At 36.4% G+C, this 14,812-nt stretch overlaps 1 protein-coding gene across 8 annotated transcripts in view; it reads left to right on the forward strand.

The window, feature by feature from the left end:
- Nucleotides 1–14,812, forward strand: part of IL17REL (interleukin 17 receptor E like) — a 55,370-nt gene that overhangs the window by 26,666 nt on the left and 13,892 nt on the right. For 5 of the 8 annotated variants that reach the window (XM_075084942.1, XM_075084848.1, XM_075085111.1 and 2 more), the window contains 10 exons: nucleotides 465–579; nucleotides 2,138–2,182; nucleotides 3,020–3,159; nucleotides 3,327–3,398; nucleotides 5,628–5,682; nucleotides 8,223–8,386; nucleotides 10,742–10,789; nucleotides 11,432–11,489; nucleotides 11,822–11,967; nucleotides 14,511–14,570. In XM_075084942.1, coding sequence (XP_074941043.1) covers nucleotides 465–579; nucleotides 2,138–2,182; nucleotides 3,020–3,159; nucleotides 3,327–3,398; nucleotides 5,628–5,682; nucleotides 8,223–8,386; nucleotides 10,742–10,789; nucleotides 11,432–11,489; nucleotides 11,822–11,967; nucleotides 14,511–14,570 — 903 coding nt within the window. The remainder of the gene's footprint in view (nucleotides 1–464; nucleotides 580–2,137; nucleotides 2,183–3,019; nucleotides 3,160–3,326; nucleotides 3,399–5,627; nucleotides 5,683–8,222; nucleotides 8,387–10,741; nucleotides 10,790–11,431; nucleotides 11,490–11,821; nucleotides 11,968–14,510; nucleotides 14,571–14,812) is intronic. The other 3 variants (XM_075085027.1, XR_012659256.1, XM_075085289.1) reach the window with 3 other exon arrangements.

Below are 14,812 nucleotides of genomic sequence, written 5' to 3' on the forward strand. Positions count from 1 at the left end.
CTCTCTCTCAAACTGTTACTGGAATGAATAAATCTGCTGAAGTTGCCATTAAAAGTTAAAACAGACTTTTATTTTTTTTCCTGTTCTGGAAGTTTGTAATTGTAAAATGCCTACAAACTGTGACTTTTGGTAGTATGAAAGACCTTTCTGCTTTTCAAGTTCAATACGCATTAGGTACCTGTATTTCTATGCTTTTAGGATTATTTGATAGCTTGTAGATATTTGTATTTCTGGAAGTGAAGAAGATAGCAACATCCTGGATTAGAAGTAGTGAAATCCTATCATTAAGTGGTATCTACTTCTTTTACAATTCTTAATGCTACAATATCTGAGACTGCTTAATGCTCCTTGTAAATATAAATAAATCTGAACAAAGAATATTGCTTGCTTAACTCTGATAACCAGTGGTTTTCATGTATTCTGGAAGTGATGCACAAACTTGATTTTATAAATGTTTTAAACAGGTACAGGTACAATTCAATTGCTTTGAAGTCAATGTAGCACAACACATCTATGTGACCATGAAAACAGTACCAAATTACTGTGAAGTCAAGCTGAGTCAGGAATACTATGTTGAAGGTAGGAAAACATCTTAAACCAGATGTTTTTCAATAAACATCTTTTCAAAGCAAAAAACCAAACCAAAGCAAAAAAACCCAAATGCAAAGCCAAATCATGTTCTGGGATACACTGATCTAACTGATGGTAGATCATGTATGCCAGGACCAGTCTTTTTCTACATTTCAATGAAATATTCTGTGCATATAAATGTCTGACTTGCTATAAAAAACAGAGACCAGAGTTTATATCTACATGGAAAACTGAACTATACTGTGCATTTGCCCTAATTGGGCTTCTTGTGATTGGCATGTGCTCTTTCTCTGCCTGCAGGTTCAGTCCTGTGTGTTCTCTGTGCATAAGATGGGGCCTCTGCTTCTCTTCATAGTTAGGCCACAGGTGGTTTCAGAGACTGAGGAAAGCTTAATAAGAAAGTGTAAAGAATTTTCATTTTACTTTCATTAGCTAGCTGTTCTATTGCCTGTTCTCATGTAACTGGATAGAATAAGGTCACGTTTTCCCATGTTCTTGGCACAAAGTGCCTACCATATGCCTATAAAAATAAATTCAGCACTGTGGTGCAACCAAGATATGGTCTGGCTAGTGAAGACAAGTGCGCCAAATGGTGGTGCAACAAATGAAAGGAGACCCCTTTGTTCGGTCTGGTGCCTGGGCTTGTCCTGCCTTCCCATCTCCAGAGTTGCACACAGTATCAGACACGGTGTGGCTGTTTCACGCTTTCATAGAAGTAAAGCCTTTTTGTATTTAAAAAGCTTTTAATTTTATCGATAAATCCCAACTCACTATTGAAGTAGATATGTACCTTGTGAATAAAGAGGGGGGAAAATAAGGTTTTATAAAGCCCAGTTTTAAGACGCTTTACCACAGTGAGGAAACAAATGAAAATAGGAAATATTTCTCTGGGAAAAAGAACTGTGTGGGGGAATGAGAGCAAAGTGACGCTCTCAGCTGAAAACTGTGGGCAGCACATTATGAGCTGATTTAGCATTCTTAAATCAAGATTTAAGTTTTGGAGATACAAATATTAGATATTAGTGCTAAAAGTGTTGCTTGGCCTCTAATTCTGGTAAGCTCCCTGGGAGCTAAATAGGGTGTTTCTTTCTAAGCCAGGAGTAGAGTTAGAATAGCAAAAATGCACAGTTGTTTATAACAGAGAAATAGGCCTGGAAAGCAACAGGAGCAGCTTTCATGGAAAGAATAACTGAAATTATTATTATTATTGTCATAACTTAATAATAATTTAAATTGTTGTTAGGTATTAGGTAAAGAAGTGCAGTGTTATATCCTAGATTGCCACCTTAAACTGCTGATGAGGTTTTCCAGTAAAACCCCCACACTATGAGATAGCTCCTTGAGGCAAGTTGTGGTATAATCTCCATGTGTGGTAAGGGTACTTTTCTTTTTTGCTGTTTATCTAGAAGTGGATGTAAATTTACCTTTAAAAAGGGGTATAAGAGATAGGTTTCCTGTTGGGAAGCTATTGGATAATTTGGCAATATATTTACACAGTTATACAAGTAAAGCAGCACTGAAAAAAACTCTGGTTTCTATTTTGCAGATTGCAGAAACAGTGATGTGGGAAAATATATTTCAGCTTGTTCGGGTGAGCTGATCTTCTATACAACTTAAAGCTCTGAGATATTTCTGGTGGCCTATATAATGATATGTTTTCATAGCTGAATAAGCAGGCAAAAAATAATAATTTACAACTACCACTACTTATAATTACCATGTAGTTGATAGGTAAAGTGCTGGAAAATGTGTTTATATTGACTTGGAAATGCTAGATAGCAGATAAAAATATTGACAACAATACAAATTGACAATTGACAACAATACAAAATATTCAACTTTTGGAAATAGGTTTGTGTCCTTTTCATGTACTTTGCATTTCTGGTTTTATATTTTGTCTACAGACAAACCTCCTAAATAATTGAAATTAATTTGCCAAACTGCTATCCTGATTTTTGCATACCCGTGAATATATAAAAAAAGTAAAACATCCCTCCACGTATTGTACTTGTCTAACATAGTTGCACATATTCTCTATGTAATGAGATTGGAACCTTGGAATAATCAGCTTTTGTAGTAGTATTAGTGTGTATATTTCAAGTATTTGTACATGAACTACATAACATTTCAAGTACTAAGGTTGAGGTACAGTCAGTAGGTGTCCTGGCCTTTCAGTATTGCTAGTGCTAATTTGAAGCTGAATAATATTGGATTTTATTCTCATGAAAATTATTAAATCATAAAATAAGAATACCTGTAGGAATATAAGGATATAAAAATAATAATTCAAACATCCTAGGTAAGAATCTATAGATGTTGAATTTCATCTCCATCAAGTTATGAAACATATTCTGTATCTTTTATAACGAAATAGCAGAGCAATAAAGAAACAGATGTGATAATTTCATGCTTGAATTTTCTTTTTCAGCAGGAAAGTTTGATTATAATGTAGACAGGGCAAGGAAAGTTATATCAGTGAATGTATCTGACTTTCTTCGAGATCAAGATTATTACATTCGCCTGTGCCACAAATGGTTTACCTGTGAAGATGTAGGGGCATTTGCGGTGGTGAGTTAAAGCTCAAAGCAGTTTGTTGAACTGGTGGGGGGTGGCTGACTTGTAGACGGAAATGCTCATCGAGTTCATAGTTATAGGAAATGCCTTTCTATATAGTTATTTAGCTTTATTAGAAGTAATTTACTGTCCTGGATTCATGACCATCTTTTTCATTTCAGATAGAAGGGAAGGAATCTTTAAAATCAGTTTCTCTGAAATATTCTCAACTACTCCCTTGTCTGTGCATCGAGGTAAGACAGTCTGGAATTTAGTATATACTTGTGTTTCTGATTAAAGAAATTTTATCTGGGATTTCTGCTAAGAAAGAAGGAAAAATCTGTAGGAAAATAGCTCTAGACCTAATTTTTTCACTGAGGCTTGTCTGACCTTATGATTATGTAAATGTAGATGAGATTTTTTAGGAAACACTAATTAAAACATGGAGATAAGATGAAAATGGGGTACAATTTACATTAATTTATGGAAAGTATTGTGTAAGGTTAATTTGACTGATTTTTTAATAAGCAATGAAAAGATAGAAAATTTAATCTGACTGAATTTCAGCATAGCATTTGATATAGTATTGCATAAGAAACTAAAAGAGGAATTGAGGAAGCTGGGGGTGAGAACAAGATTTGTATCGTAGATAATACCTAGCTGGAGGGCTAATTCAACTACTTCTGTTGAATAGGGCTGTGCTTATTTAAGGAACACATTTAGAGCAGTTCTTATATAAATGTTTTCATCAATGGCATAGGCACAAAAGGTGGGAACGTGTCAATGAGATTTGCTGATAATACAGTTGAAAGGTGTAATCAAAATGGAAGAGGGTCAGGATAATTGGAAGAGACTAGAGATCTTCATATGTGAAATAAGTAAAGGAGGATGAAATGCAAGTTCATGCACTTGCTCTAATAAAAAGAATTCTTGCTGTGGGATATGAGTCCTCATTTAGAAATAACAGTGGAGCAAAAAAGATCTGGGTGTCATTGCTAGGTCATTGCAGGATGACTAAACTAACATGCTTAGATGATGTAAAGGTGAACAAAAGTCTAGTGGTTTAGATTATTCCAAGCTAACAAGAAAGTATGGGCAAGGCCTTCTTTGAAATACTGTAGGCAATTCTTGTATCCATATTCAGGAAAGTTTAATTCAAATGGAAGATGTACATAAAAAGTCTAGAGTGGTTGGGGAATGGAGAGACTGTCTTATAAAGGAGATTCAGAGAATGTGTTTTCATTAGCCTGATAAAACACATGCAAAGACGAAATATATTTGTTGTCTAAACACACATCAGAAGGGTCACTTGTAAGGAAAAAGAACAGTTTTTTTAAACTAAATCCATGCTTGCCACAAGAATGCAAGCGGATAAGCTTCATTGCAGTAATATATTCAGGATAGCAACAGATTTTTTTCTGATAATCTGAGAAATGAGATTTTGTAATATCTGTCATAAAAAGAAATAAAAAAACACCAAACCAATCTAAGATGACCTTGATAAACTATAAAGATACTATGTGACCTAGTTTCTCAGTGAATTTTGGGGATAGAATTTACCTTGTGGATTAAGATACCTAAACGTAGATGTCCAGATGTAGATATCTACATTTGAATTGGATGTCCAAACTTGTATAGTCAATGGAGATCTAGTTAATGCAGTCAGTTACCCAACTGACCAGATGTAGATGGCTATTTTGGGATGTGCTGGATAGCACTGTAGATGCCACTGGCTGCAGTGGCTAGATCTTCATATGGCTACTGTAATTTGGGCATTTTAGTCACACTCAGATATGTAGATTATAGGCACCTAAAATCACATATCTTAATATTCGAGTTGAACCACAACGTCTCTTCCAAGCCTAGGGATTTTCTTCATTCCACTCTGAGAGGTATAAGGTCACTGGAAAGATATTTTTCCTCTCAGCACATACACAGAAAATTCCACGATGCAATTGCTGAGCAAACAGGTCGGAACTGTGAGTAATAGAAACATTTGCACATGAATCTAAATAATTAAGGTATAGTAACAGCCATGCACATATACTTGCAGATTAGGTTAAGTGTTAGTTCTCAGATTTTAAGGATACATCCTTCACCATAATAAAGGTCAGAAGATTTGATATTATGATTCTTGAATGTTTTTTTGATACTCCTAGAAAGTAATAACATTGTGAGAAACTTACTGAAAATCAATCTGGAAGACTTTCTAAATGAAATCGGGCCAAATATATGACTCAGGAGTAGTAGGAGTATAGTGCTAGGAGGGATCACCTTAGTTCATCAGATCCAATCCCCCTAATGATGAACGATAAAACAGATATCTAGTGCAAAACATCCTTTTAAAAAACTACTTCCAAAGCTTTATAATAAACATAGCATCTTTATCTTTGGTGTAAAGATTTTCTGTCACATTCTGTCTGAAATGTTAAAAACTGGTGTTTCTGAGAATCTCTCGCTAATGGCCACTTTTTGGGTTGTAGGGGTGGCTGGCAATTCCAGATGCAAGGAGGATACAACTTTGCCCCTTCGAAAATGGCAAGTATTGTGTGATTACTCTTTATATGAGTAATTTTCAGCAGCTCCAGTACTATGTCACAATTTGAAATTCATGTAAGGTGAAAACCATACATTGCAAAACTTCAAGGAAATTGTCACATTGTTTATTTTATACTGTGGGTAGACAAAATAACATACTTTTAGACCAAATTGTTCACCAAGTTTATGCCAATATAAACACTAAGTAACTCTACTCATTTCCCACATTTTCTTAAGTCACACACAAACTGGCCAGAAGGAAGAAAAGGCACTGAGGTCAGCTTTGAAATGCTGATGTGAGAAGATGCCACTGAATCAGGACTATGGGAATAGCTGAAGCTTAGGTTACAAAGCTTGATGTAGTCAGAGGAAAGGCAGTATGTGCTTTGCCACACTGAAGCTCCTGAGACTTATTTCTGTCTATTTAGAACGTTCCAATGGACAATTACAATTGAAAACTTAACCTATAGTTTTGATAAGCAAGTGAATATGGGAAATAGTTTTACAGCTATACTTTTCTTTTACTCAGCTATCCTCCTTGCAGGAATTTCAAGCAATTTTTCACTCTCTAGCACCTGGCTATTTAAGCATATAAGGAGTTCCGGCTTTTGAGCTGCATTGTTTTCTTTTTAAATCTGTATTTTTCCTAATTATCTGTTTTGTTTGCTGGAATATCTAAAGTAGATTAGCTCTTTTTGTTTTTTTTTGGCTCATTTATCATTGATGTAATAAAGTTGGTGTTACAGGTTTAGTTCTGTGGTAGGAGGTAATTAACTGTTGTGGATCAGAAAGAAGCTCCTTTATGTAATGACTTCTTTGTGTTAATGTAACTAAAAAAATATAACTAAGAGAAGAAAAAAGGAAAAAAGAATGTCTATTGATTACTAAACAAAGTAATTGTATGAGACTTAAGATGAATGAGCATCTTAATTATGATGTAAGTAAGTAGATGCCACAAAGGAGTAATACAGAAGGAAACTCAGGTAATAAGTCAATGAGCAGGCCTGGAAACAAACCTGAGAAGTCTTAATTGTGGTGCTATTCTCTTAACTATTAGGGTTACACTTACATTATATCTACATTATAACAGACTCCTACAACATTCAAAACATAGCTGTGAAAACTGTCAGAACCGTTGGGACCCAGGACTTTGCAGTCAGGTTAAATATTCTCTAAACATTAGCTGTATAGTAAATGTCCATTTATTAAAACCAGCATTTTTTTTTAAAGAATATATATTTTCAGCAATTTTTTGAAAAGAGAATAAAAATTTCCACTTCATAGAAAGTTTCAGTATTTTGATGTACACGCATTGGGACACGACGTTAAGACAGCAAGAGGCTTGGCAGAAATAAAGGGTCTGGAAGGTTTGTATTAGAAAATATAAAAAGGTTTTATTTCAGGACATTTCTGAGAGAAGCACTACCAATAGGAATTGCTGTTATGCTTGATGGGAGTTGAATTTGGACACCTAGTGCTTCCATGCTTTGATCTAGACTGTGCTTCTTCACTTTGCTGCATTTTCTAGTCATGGGTATTGTTTGTTCACTCCTTTTGAAAATCCAGCTGGTTTTCAAGTGTTTCGTTCACAAATAGTTGCAGAAATATACATTTCTCCTACTTCTGACTATTAAGAAAATGTAAAATTTTCCAAATTACTTCTTGAAGTATGAACTGAAATATCAGTTTGAATTTCATGCTCTAAATTTTCTCATCCATCTGCAGCTAAATGGAAAAGAAAGTCAGTACAAAGTGACTAATTTGACCAATCAAATAAATAAGACAGCTTTTATTTTGTAATAGTGCCTATTTAAGATATCCCCAAATATATCATAGAATCATAGAATGTCCTAAATTGGAAAGGACCCACAAGCATCATTGAATCCAAAATGTTGACTAGTCCATATGTTGACTAGCTCTGAAATTATGGTGTGTCAAGTACACATAGAAAGAAGATTTATATAAATGCTGTAGAAAAAATACTGACTGTGAATTACTGCACAGCTTTGTTTACTGTTGGAGTTCTTCATATTCAGCTAAAGGCTTGAATTTATCTTCTTACATATATGCTGTGTGCATGCAAGTCCTACAGAAGACATACAGAGTCTGAGTCTCCCATACCATGACCTCTAGTCACTAATGTATGAATTAATTCCCACTTACCATACACAGTTAACTGAATGTCCTTGGTTAGGAATTCATTTGCGTTACACCCTCCTTGTGATTGATGGGCAGAGAATGCACTTCCTGTGCAGCCTACTGAAGAGCCCAGGCATCATTCCCTGGTGATGCCCATCTATCACCATAGTGGAAGACTGGTAAGATTAAGCTCTGAGGTTGAGTACCTCTGGTAAATGCGAACACTCTGGTGGGATGAATTCAAGTGTTACAGTGTTACAATGTGAAACACTGCAGCTCTGTTTGGTGAAAATTACAAGGAAGTGGGAAAACAATGCTTTTGGTTTTAGGCACGTGTATAGGCACCAGATTTTGATTCATTTTTGGACATCTTGAATAATGTTTCCACTCTTTGTGCACAGATACGAAGGTGCTATGGGATAATATTGTTTACAACCCAGTGACACAAACCCTAGCTTGGGAGCCAGCCTGTCCTGTGCTTGTCACGGTTAACCTATGCCGGTTAATGAAGTCTAATGACCACTGTGAAGATATAGAAAATTCTTTCAAAAATTCTCCTGAGAAAGTAAGAGCTATGCATATTTATTCAAACTGTGAGACTGAGGGCCATGACCAAAGGCATGTGAAGGGCTAAACTTTGGAATAAGAGCAGTTGCGAATTCCTTTCTTCTCTGATACTTAAAACTATTCATAGTCACAGCCTGTTCTTGTACACTAACCACATGATTTATTCAAAAAGCTCATATTGACTGACTCACTATTAAGAAATAAAAAGTGGAGATGACTGTGAAGCTAGTAATGTTTGCTAAATTCTTTGGTGTAAATAGGATCTGCTTTTCATTTATAGTAAAGGCATGATTCATCTGCCCAGACTTTTCCGTCTAAAGGTAGGTGTTCAAGTCTTAGACTTCTCAGAGTCTCAGTCATCTCAGTTTCCCGTTAAAGTAAGTAAATGAAACGGACATATTGAGAAGATAACTCTTCTCATGTGAAGATAAGCATATAAGAAAGGTCAGAAGGATTTATCTCTGAAGATACTTCTTTCTCTTCACTGACTATGGCAAGAGTTTATTGCGATTAGATCACATTTGGATATATAACATTTAAACAACTAAAATGTAAGTGAAATGAAGCTAAATCTTTTTAAATCTTACTGGAGACATAACGCTACCTTGGTAGGGCATGATTTTTTTGTACTCTCTTCAGATGTCTTTGAAGTGCCTTCCTCAAACTGGTCCAATGTCTTGATTGTGGGTGTTGAAATACTGGGTTCCTTGGTTCTTCCAGCGCTCATGTTCTAAAGTTGAAAAGAGTTTTCACTGTATGTATCATGAACTGCTTAATACTTCAATCTGAAGTCTCATGATGCTGGATACACTGCATTTATGAGGTTGGTTAGAATTCTGGCTTTCATTTTGAAAAGTAGGTTTCAGGCTTTCCTGATTGTGGAGAGAAGCCATTAAACTTGAGGTAACAATTGAAAAGGCAAATAAAATAAAATACAAATTCTTATTTTTTGAAAGTTTATGAGTTATTCTGAGGACCTGATATGTGTGTGTGGGCTGACTCAAGACTGTTGAATGTTTTTTGATTAGGAACTCCTGGCCAAGTGTTTAGTGATTGTCCAGATTCACCATTTTATGGGTTTCAACAAAGCTTTGATCTCACAAAACCAAATATATTTAATTAAACACGTGAGTGGTCCCTGTGGGATTCATCATCTGCTGACAACAAGTACAACTCATTGCTTGCAGGAAAGAAAAAAGAAAAGAGAAAAAAAAGGGGAAAAAAAAGAGAAAGAAGCCTAAAATGAGGTTTGGCTAGTAGTGGTCATATCTATTACCCAGAACACAATCCAAGATCAGTTTATTACAGATGATGAATGTTTTCCTGTATTTATTAATATTCATGGACAGGATGAATTTTTCCTTTATTCTGATTCTCCCTAAAAGGTTTGATATTGAATTTGGTCCATTTCTTGTACTGTAACCCCAAAGAACATTTCTATAGTGTGCTGGACACTACTGTAGAGATTCCTCACATAGTGCTGGCTCCCCCAGTAAATCCACACAATGCTGCACACTCTAATACCATGCATCTGAACTGACTTAGGCCCAAAAGCTACATAACTCTTCTCTCTAATTAGGGTGGGGCTTTCTCTGACAATGGTAATGCTGTCTCCATATCTGAGTGGACTCTTACAGAACTAGCCTCTGTGACCCTATTGTAGACATACCCGAGGACAATCCATTATGTTCTCAAAAAAGCCACAGGTCTTTGGTCATGCTACTTTGGTCATGATGCCAAGTGTTGTGTGCAGGGTCCATTGTGCTCAGTCACTTGAGCAACGGTACTTATTTAAGTAAGATCATGGGCACAATGTTTATATGAGACAAGGCTTTTTATGCTGAAGCCCTTGGTGAGCAAACAGTTGTTAATCAAGAAAGCAACATTTTATAGGTCACGTAAGTGGATGTCTAAAATTCAGACTACATTTAAGTCTTTTCTGGATTAGGGATACGGAAAATTGAAAAATCTAAGAACTGAAGGTGGAAAACCAATTTGGGTGTATGTTTAAATGTTCTGCTCAGTCATTGATGAGTAGTAAATAAGGGACTGAAACAAGATGACTGCGTAATAAGAATTTTGCACACAAGCCACCACAGAATGAATTAATTTAGCTCTAATGGATCAGACTGACTATACAAAATGCTACACGTTACAGATGAAAAGAAGCAAATTATTGAGTAATCCAAGGTAGTGGTTGCTTGTATACTTACTGTTTTATGTGATTAACTTCCTACCATATTGTTAAAATAAACAAACCAGTTCCTTTCTCAGTAATCAATGAAATTTTGGATAACTGATTTTGTGAAATTACTTAATGAAACTAGCTAAAGCTGAGTGTTCTCTTTTCAAGCAGGTTAAATATTCTCGTGTGGATACTCACCCGAGACTTTGCATGAAGGTAAAGGGATTTCTTTGTAAAACACCTATTAACTATCCTCTTTCTGTCAGCTCTAAAAAAGGAGTTGCTAATATTCTTCCGGATCAATATTTTGTTTCATAGCTCTGATGAGTGGGAAGTAAGAATGAAGGAAATCTGAAAGATTAGATTAAAAGGAGGTTCTTTGGAAGTGCAGCAGCAATGATAAGACACAGGTCAGATTGTGCCCTTTGTTTTCTCTGCTTAAGAAAAGCAGGGAAAAATGTTTTAGGTCAATGCAGACTCTGAAACATGCACTAAACTTAATGTATAAAGTTTCCCATATTAAATATTTGGTAATAAAAATGATCAATACACTACATTTACTGGAGTACCTTTTTTTTTTAAATTCTAATTGAGAAAAGAATGCCACATAAAATTAATATAGGCATATTATTGTTTTATTTTAGATTACTTTTAAGTCAGTGGAACTACACGCTTCTGTAAAATAAGTATGTGCATAAACATCTGAAGAATTGGGGGGCCTAATTTAAATCAAGGGTTGAGAGAAACCATGGACCAGGAAAGCTGTGATTTCATCTTCTTCACCTTTCTGGAATGCACAATGTAGCTACAGGTTGAAATTAAAAAATCATTTTTCCTAACAGATTTCTTTGCTTTCAGTTTACAACCAAGCAAGGCTCTTGGGTTAAATGTCCATTTGCTCATGGAGAATTTCCAGGTAAATATATTTTCTTAATTTTTTAATATTAATTTGTGAAAAATATTTAAATCGGTCACTAGATATGAGCCTTCTTCAGTGAGCAAGATGTGTTCACATCACTAGCTTGTACATTATGGCAAAGAGATTGGTCAGCTTGCTATTTCTATGTGTATATGTGTATACATATATCAAGTGTTTGTCAGTATAAAAAGTAACTTGTGGGAATCAAAATAATTATTTGTATATCATTTGAGGGCACTTATTAAAATACATTTATATTAAATATAACAATTTATATATAACAATTGGTCCTTGTACATCTAAAAGTAAGTCTTTTCCCCTAATATCAGCTTGGAAAATGAGAACTGCTGCAGTTGCAGAACAAATACAAGTTTTCTTCACATCCCAAATGAAGGCACAGTTCTCAGTGCTTGTGTGTAACAGGACGCAGCTGGCCTCATGTGAATCTGTGGGGATGCACCATTCAGTCTCTGTGGTTTGTATATATTATTTCTTAAACATTGTAAGACTTTTAAACATATCTAACTGCATTAATTTATTATTCCAATTATCGCTCTGCTTGAAAGCATTAATAAACACACGCATACATATGTTCCATACTGGAACAATTACTGGAACACTTTTAAAGCACACAGTTCTAATTCTATCTCACACTGAAGCAAGAAATAAAAAAGGGTCCTGAAGCCAAATGAGTCACATCAAAGGAAATGACTATTAAGTGGAACCTTAATACTCTTTTAACATACTTTTTTTGGTGTAGTGTTTCTATCATGTATACAGCAAATGTTAGTGTTAGTATTTCATATCCGGGTCACTGGTACAGCTGACCTGGCAATCTCACATCATGAAATGTAAGACCTGAGGGATAAGTCCATGATGATCTTGAGCCCTCTAAATCTCACAGCTGCCAAAACAGACTCAACACACAAAAAAGCCAAATTAGCTTTCTGAGCTGGTGTGACTACACAACTGCTTCCTCCACCAAAGCAGGGGGGAGAGGGAAAAGATTATGACGGTGAGATCCCTGTTTCAGGCAGAAGCTAGCCAAGAGATGGGAGCGTCATCCCTCTCTTGCAACTAAGCCTGTATCTCATACATTTTCAGTGCAGCACTGTGGTTCGCCCTTACCCTTCAAACCTGCCTACCAGAGTTACCTTATTGGCCTGGCCTGGCCTCTGCTGAGAGGTACATCTGGAAAGTGGGGTCAAGGAGCAGAAGAGTGGCCATAGCATTCTTTTTCATTAGCAGAATAGGTCCTAGGAGCTATTAGGACCACCATGCTGAACGGCATCCTGCTGGTTCAGCAGTCTTATGTCCACCCCTGAATGGGTGCTCCTGCTCTTCTGCTGCATTGACTATATGAGAAGTCATACCGTGGATTTCAAGAAAGCTGAGAAATCCAGATATTGTGATTTCTCATATTTTTCCTGACTGTGTCCATTGACTTCACTCCACTGTAGGGGAGGATGTACTTTAGAAGACACAAGCATGCTGTAACTCCTACATGTGTCCTCTTTTTAGGATATATTCCAGCTGTACTTCTTTCTTTGCCACTGTATGCAGGTACATGCTGCAACTGTGATGTTTTCAAGTACTTCCGATGCTTTCAGTGTGGAGAGTGCACATACCAGGGGATAGCTGACAAGCTATGAGTAAGGACTTCTTAAACACAAAGGGGTGGACACTGAAAGCTGAATTTATTTTCTAATGAATCAGTTTTTATTATATCTCTGGTGCTGAATGTAACAGAGCAGCTGTTAAAAGCAGAGTTTTCCAACTCAGCTTCACTAGCTCAAGCTGAAGACATACTTAAGTGGACCATGACAACTTCTCCTGCAGGAGACCCCAGCGCTGAATAAACATGGGGAAAGGCCTGGAAAAAAACAGCTTTCCTAATCAATACAGACCACAGGGCATTGGTGGTGCTATCAAGAGTCTCTTAATTGGGCAAGGTATCTGGGGAAAAGTCGTATTACTGGCAGAGATGGAGACCTCAACAGTAGAAGAGTTGTCAAACACTACGTTCAGTGAACAGTTACAGTGGCGCTTCCCTTCAACTCGCTTATTTCATATGAAATCTCTGGAGTTTAGACTTTCTGGTTTTAAAGGTTCCCTGTATGAATTGCTAAGTGAGAAGGGTAATGGTGAAGGACCAATAAATCACAGCTACATAAAGTGTCTGTTTCATGAAGGATATTGATCATTGATGCATTTAAAAATGCTGTTTTCTTCCCTCCAGTACAAAGCTGTTATTTCCTCTGCTACTGTGAAGAATGGGAGCCCACATAAATTACACACAGTTTCTGTCTCAACACCATGAGCAATATACACAAAGCTTTCATCAAGACTTAGCTCTGTGTTCCCGGAAACCAATGTTCATTCTCTACCTAGTAATCCCTGTTCAGTTGTGCTCAAAAGAGATCATATTCACCTAATTTGCCCCAAATTACTTTAGGATTTTGCCATACTAAGGAAAGCTGTGTAGGATTCATAGCTATTAGTGGAGTAACTAAGATTATTTTGAGGACAAACCATAAACAGTCAAACGTTAAAGTGTTAGAACAGTCATTTAGGACAATTTTACCCTAAGGCTGAACTTGTTCTCAGCATACAATGTGATGGGAAATCCAGAAGAACCGTAAAGAAAGGGTCATTCCTTCAACTCATGTACACCAGGGAAAAGAAGTGAAGATGCTCATTGGCTAGCATGGTGTGAGCATCCATGGCAGGGATCGTGTCCTGCCTGAGATGCTTCATAAAATGCAGGAACATTAACCCTCTTCCTGTGCTGCCCAGATTGCGCTTGGCAAAACACCAGCTGCTCATGGTCATTGAGATCCAGGGATATCTCTGAAAATAAATAACCTTCCATAACAAATATATACTTTATTAATTTTCTAACACTGTAGGACATGTAGCATTATTGGCAAACCAACCAAAGAGCTGGAGAGACACAATACGTTTTCATTGTTCCAGGGTATGGAAAGTAACAGTTTTAATTTTTTTTCTTTTCATTAGGGAGATTCTGTATCGATCACTATGTCACAGGAAATGTGTGGGTCAGCAATTTGCATTCAGGTATGCATCTTGATTTTGCCAGCTACTCTGTACAAAACACACAAATCATCAAAAAAAAAAGAAAATCAGCAGGCACTCTTGCTGCTTTCTCCTCCCAGCCAAATCTGATTATTCTGCGAATGGAGTTGGCAAAGAGCATTATTTATAGCTTGATGTGTTGCCACCACCTCTTGTTGAGATGACATTAATTAACAGAGAAGTTGCTCCTCATGATCTTGCTCCTTTGTCAGTGGCAGATAAAG

Source organism: Phalacrocorax aristotelis, chromosome 1 (genome assembly GCF_949628215.1).
Source record: "Phalacrocorax aristotelis chromosome 1, bGulAri2.1, whole genome shotgun sequence".
NCBI lineage: Eukaryota > Metazoa > Chordata > Aves > Suliformes > Phalacrocoracidae > Phalacrocorax > Phalacrocorax aristotelis.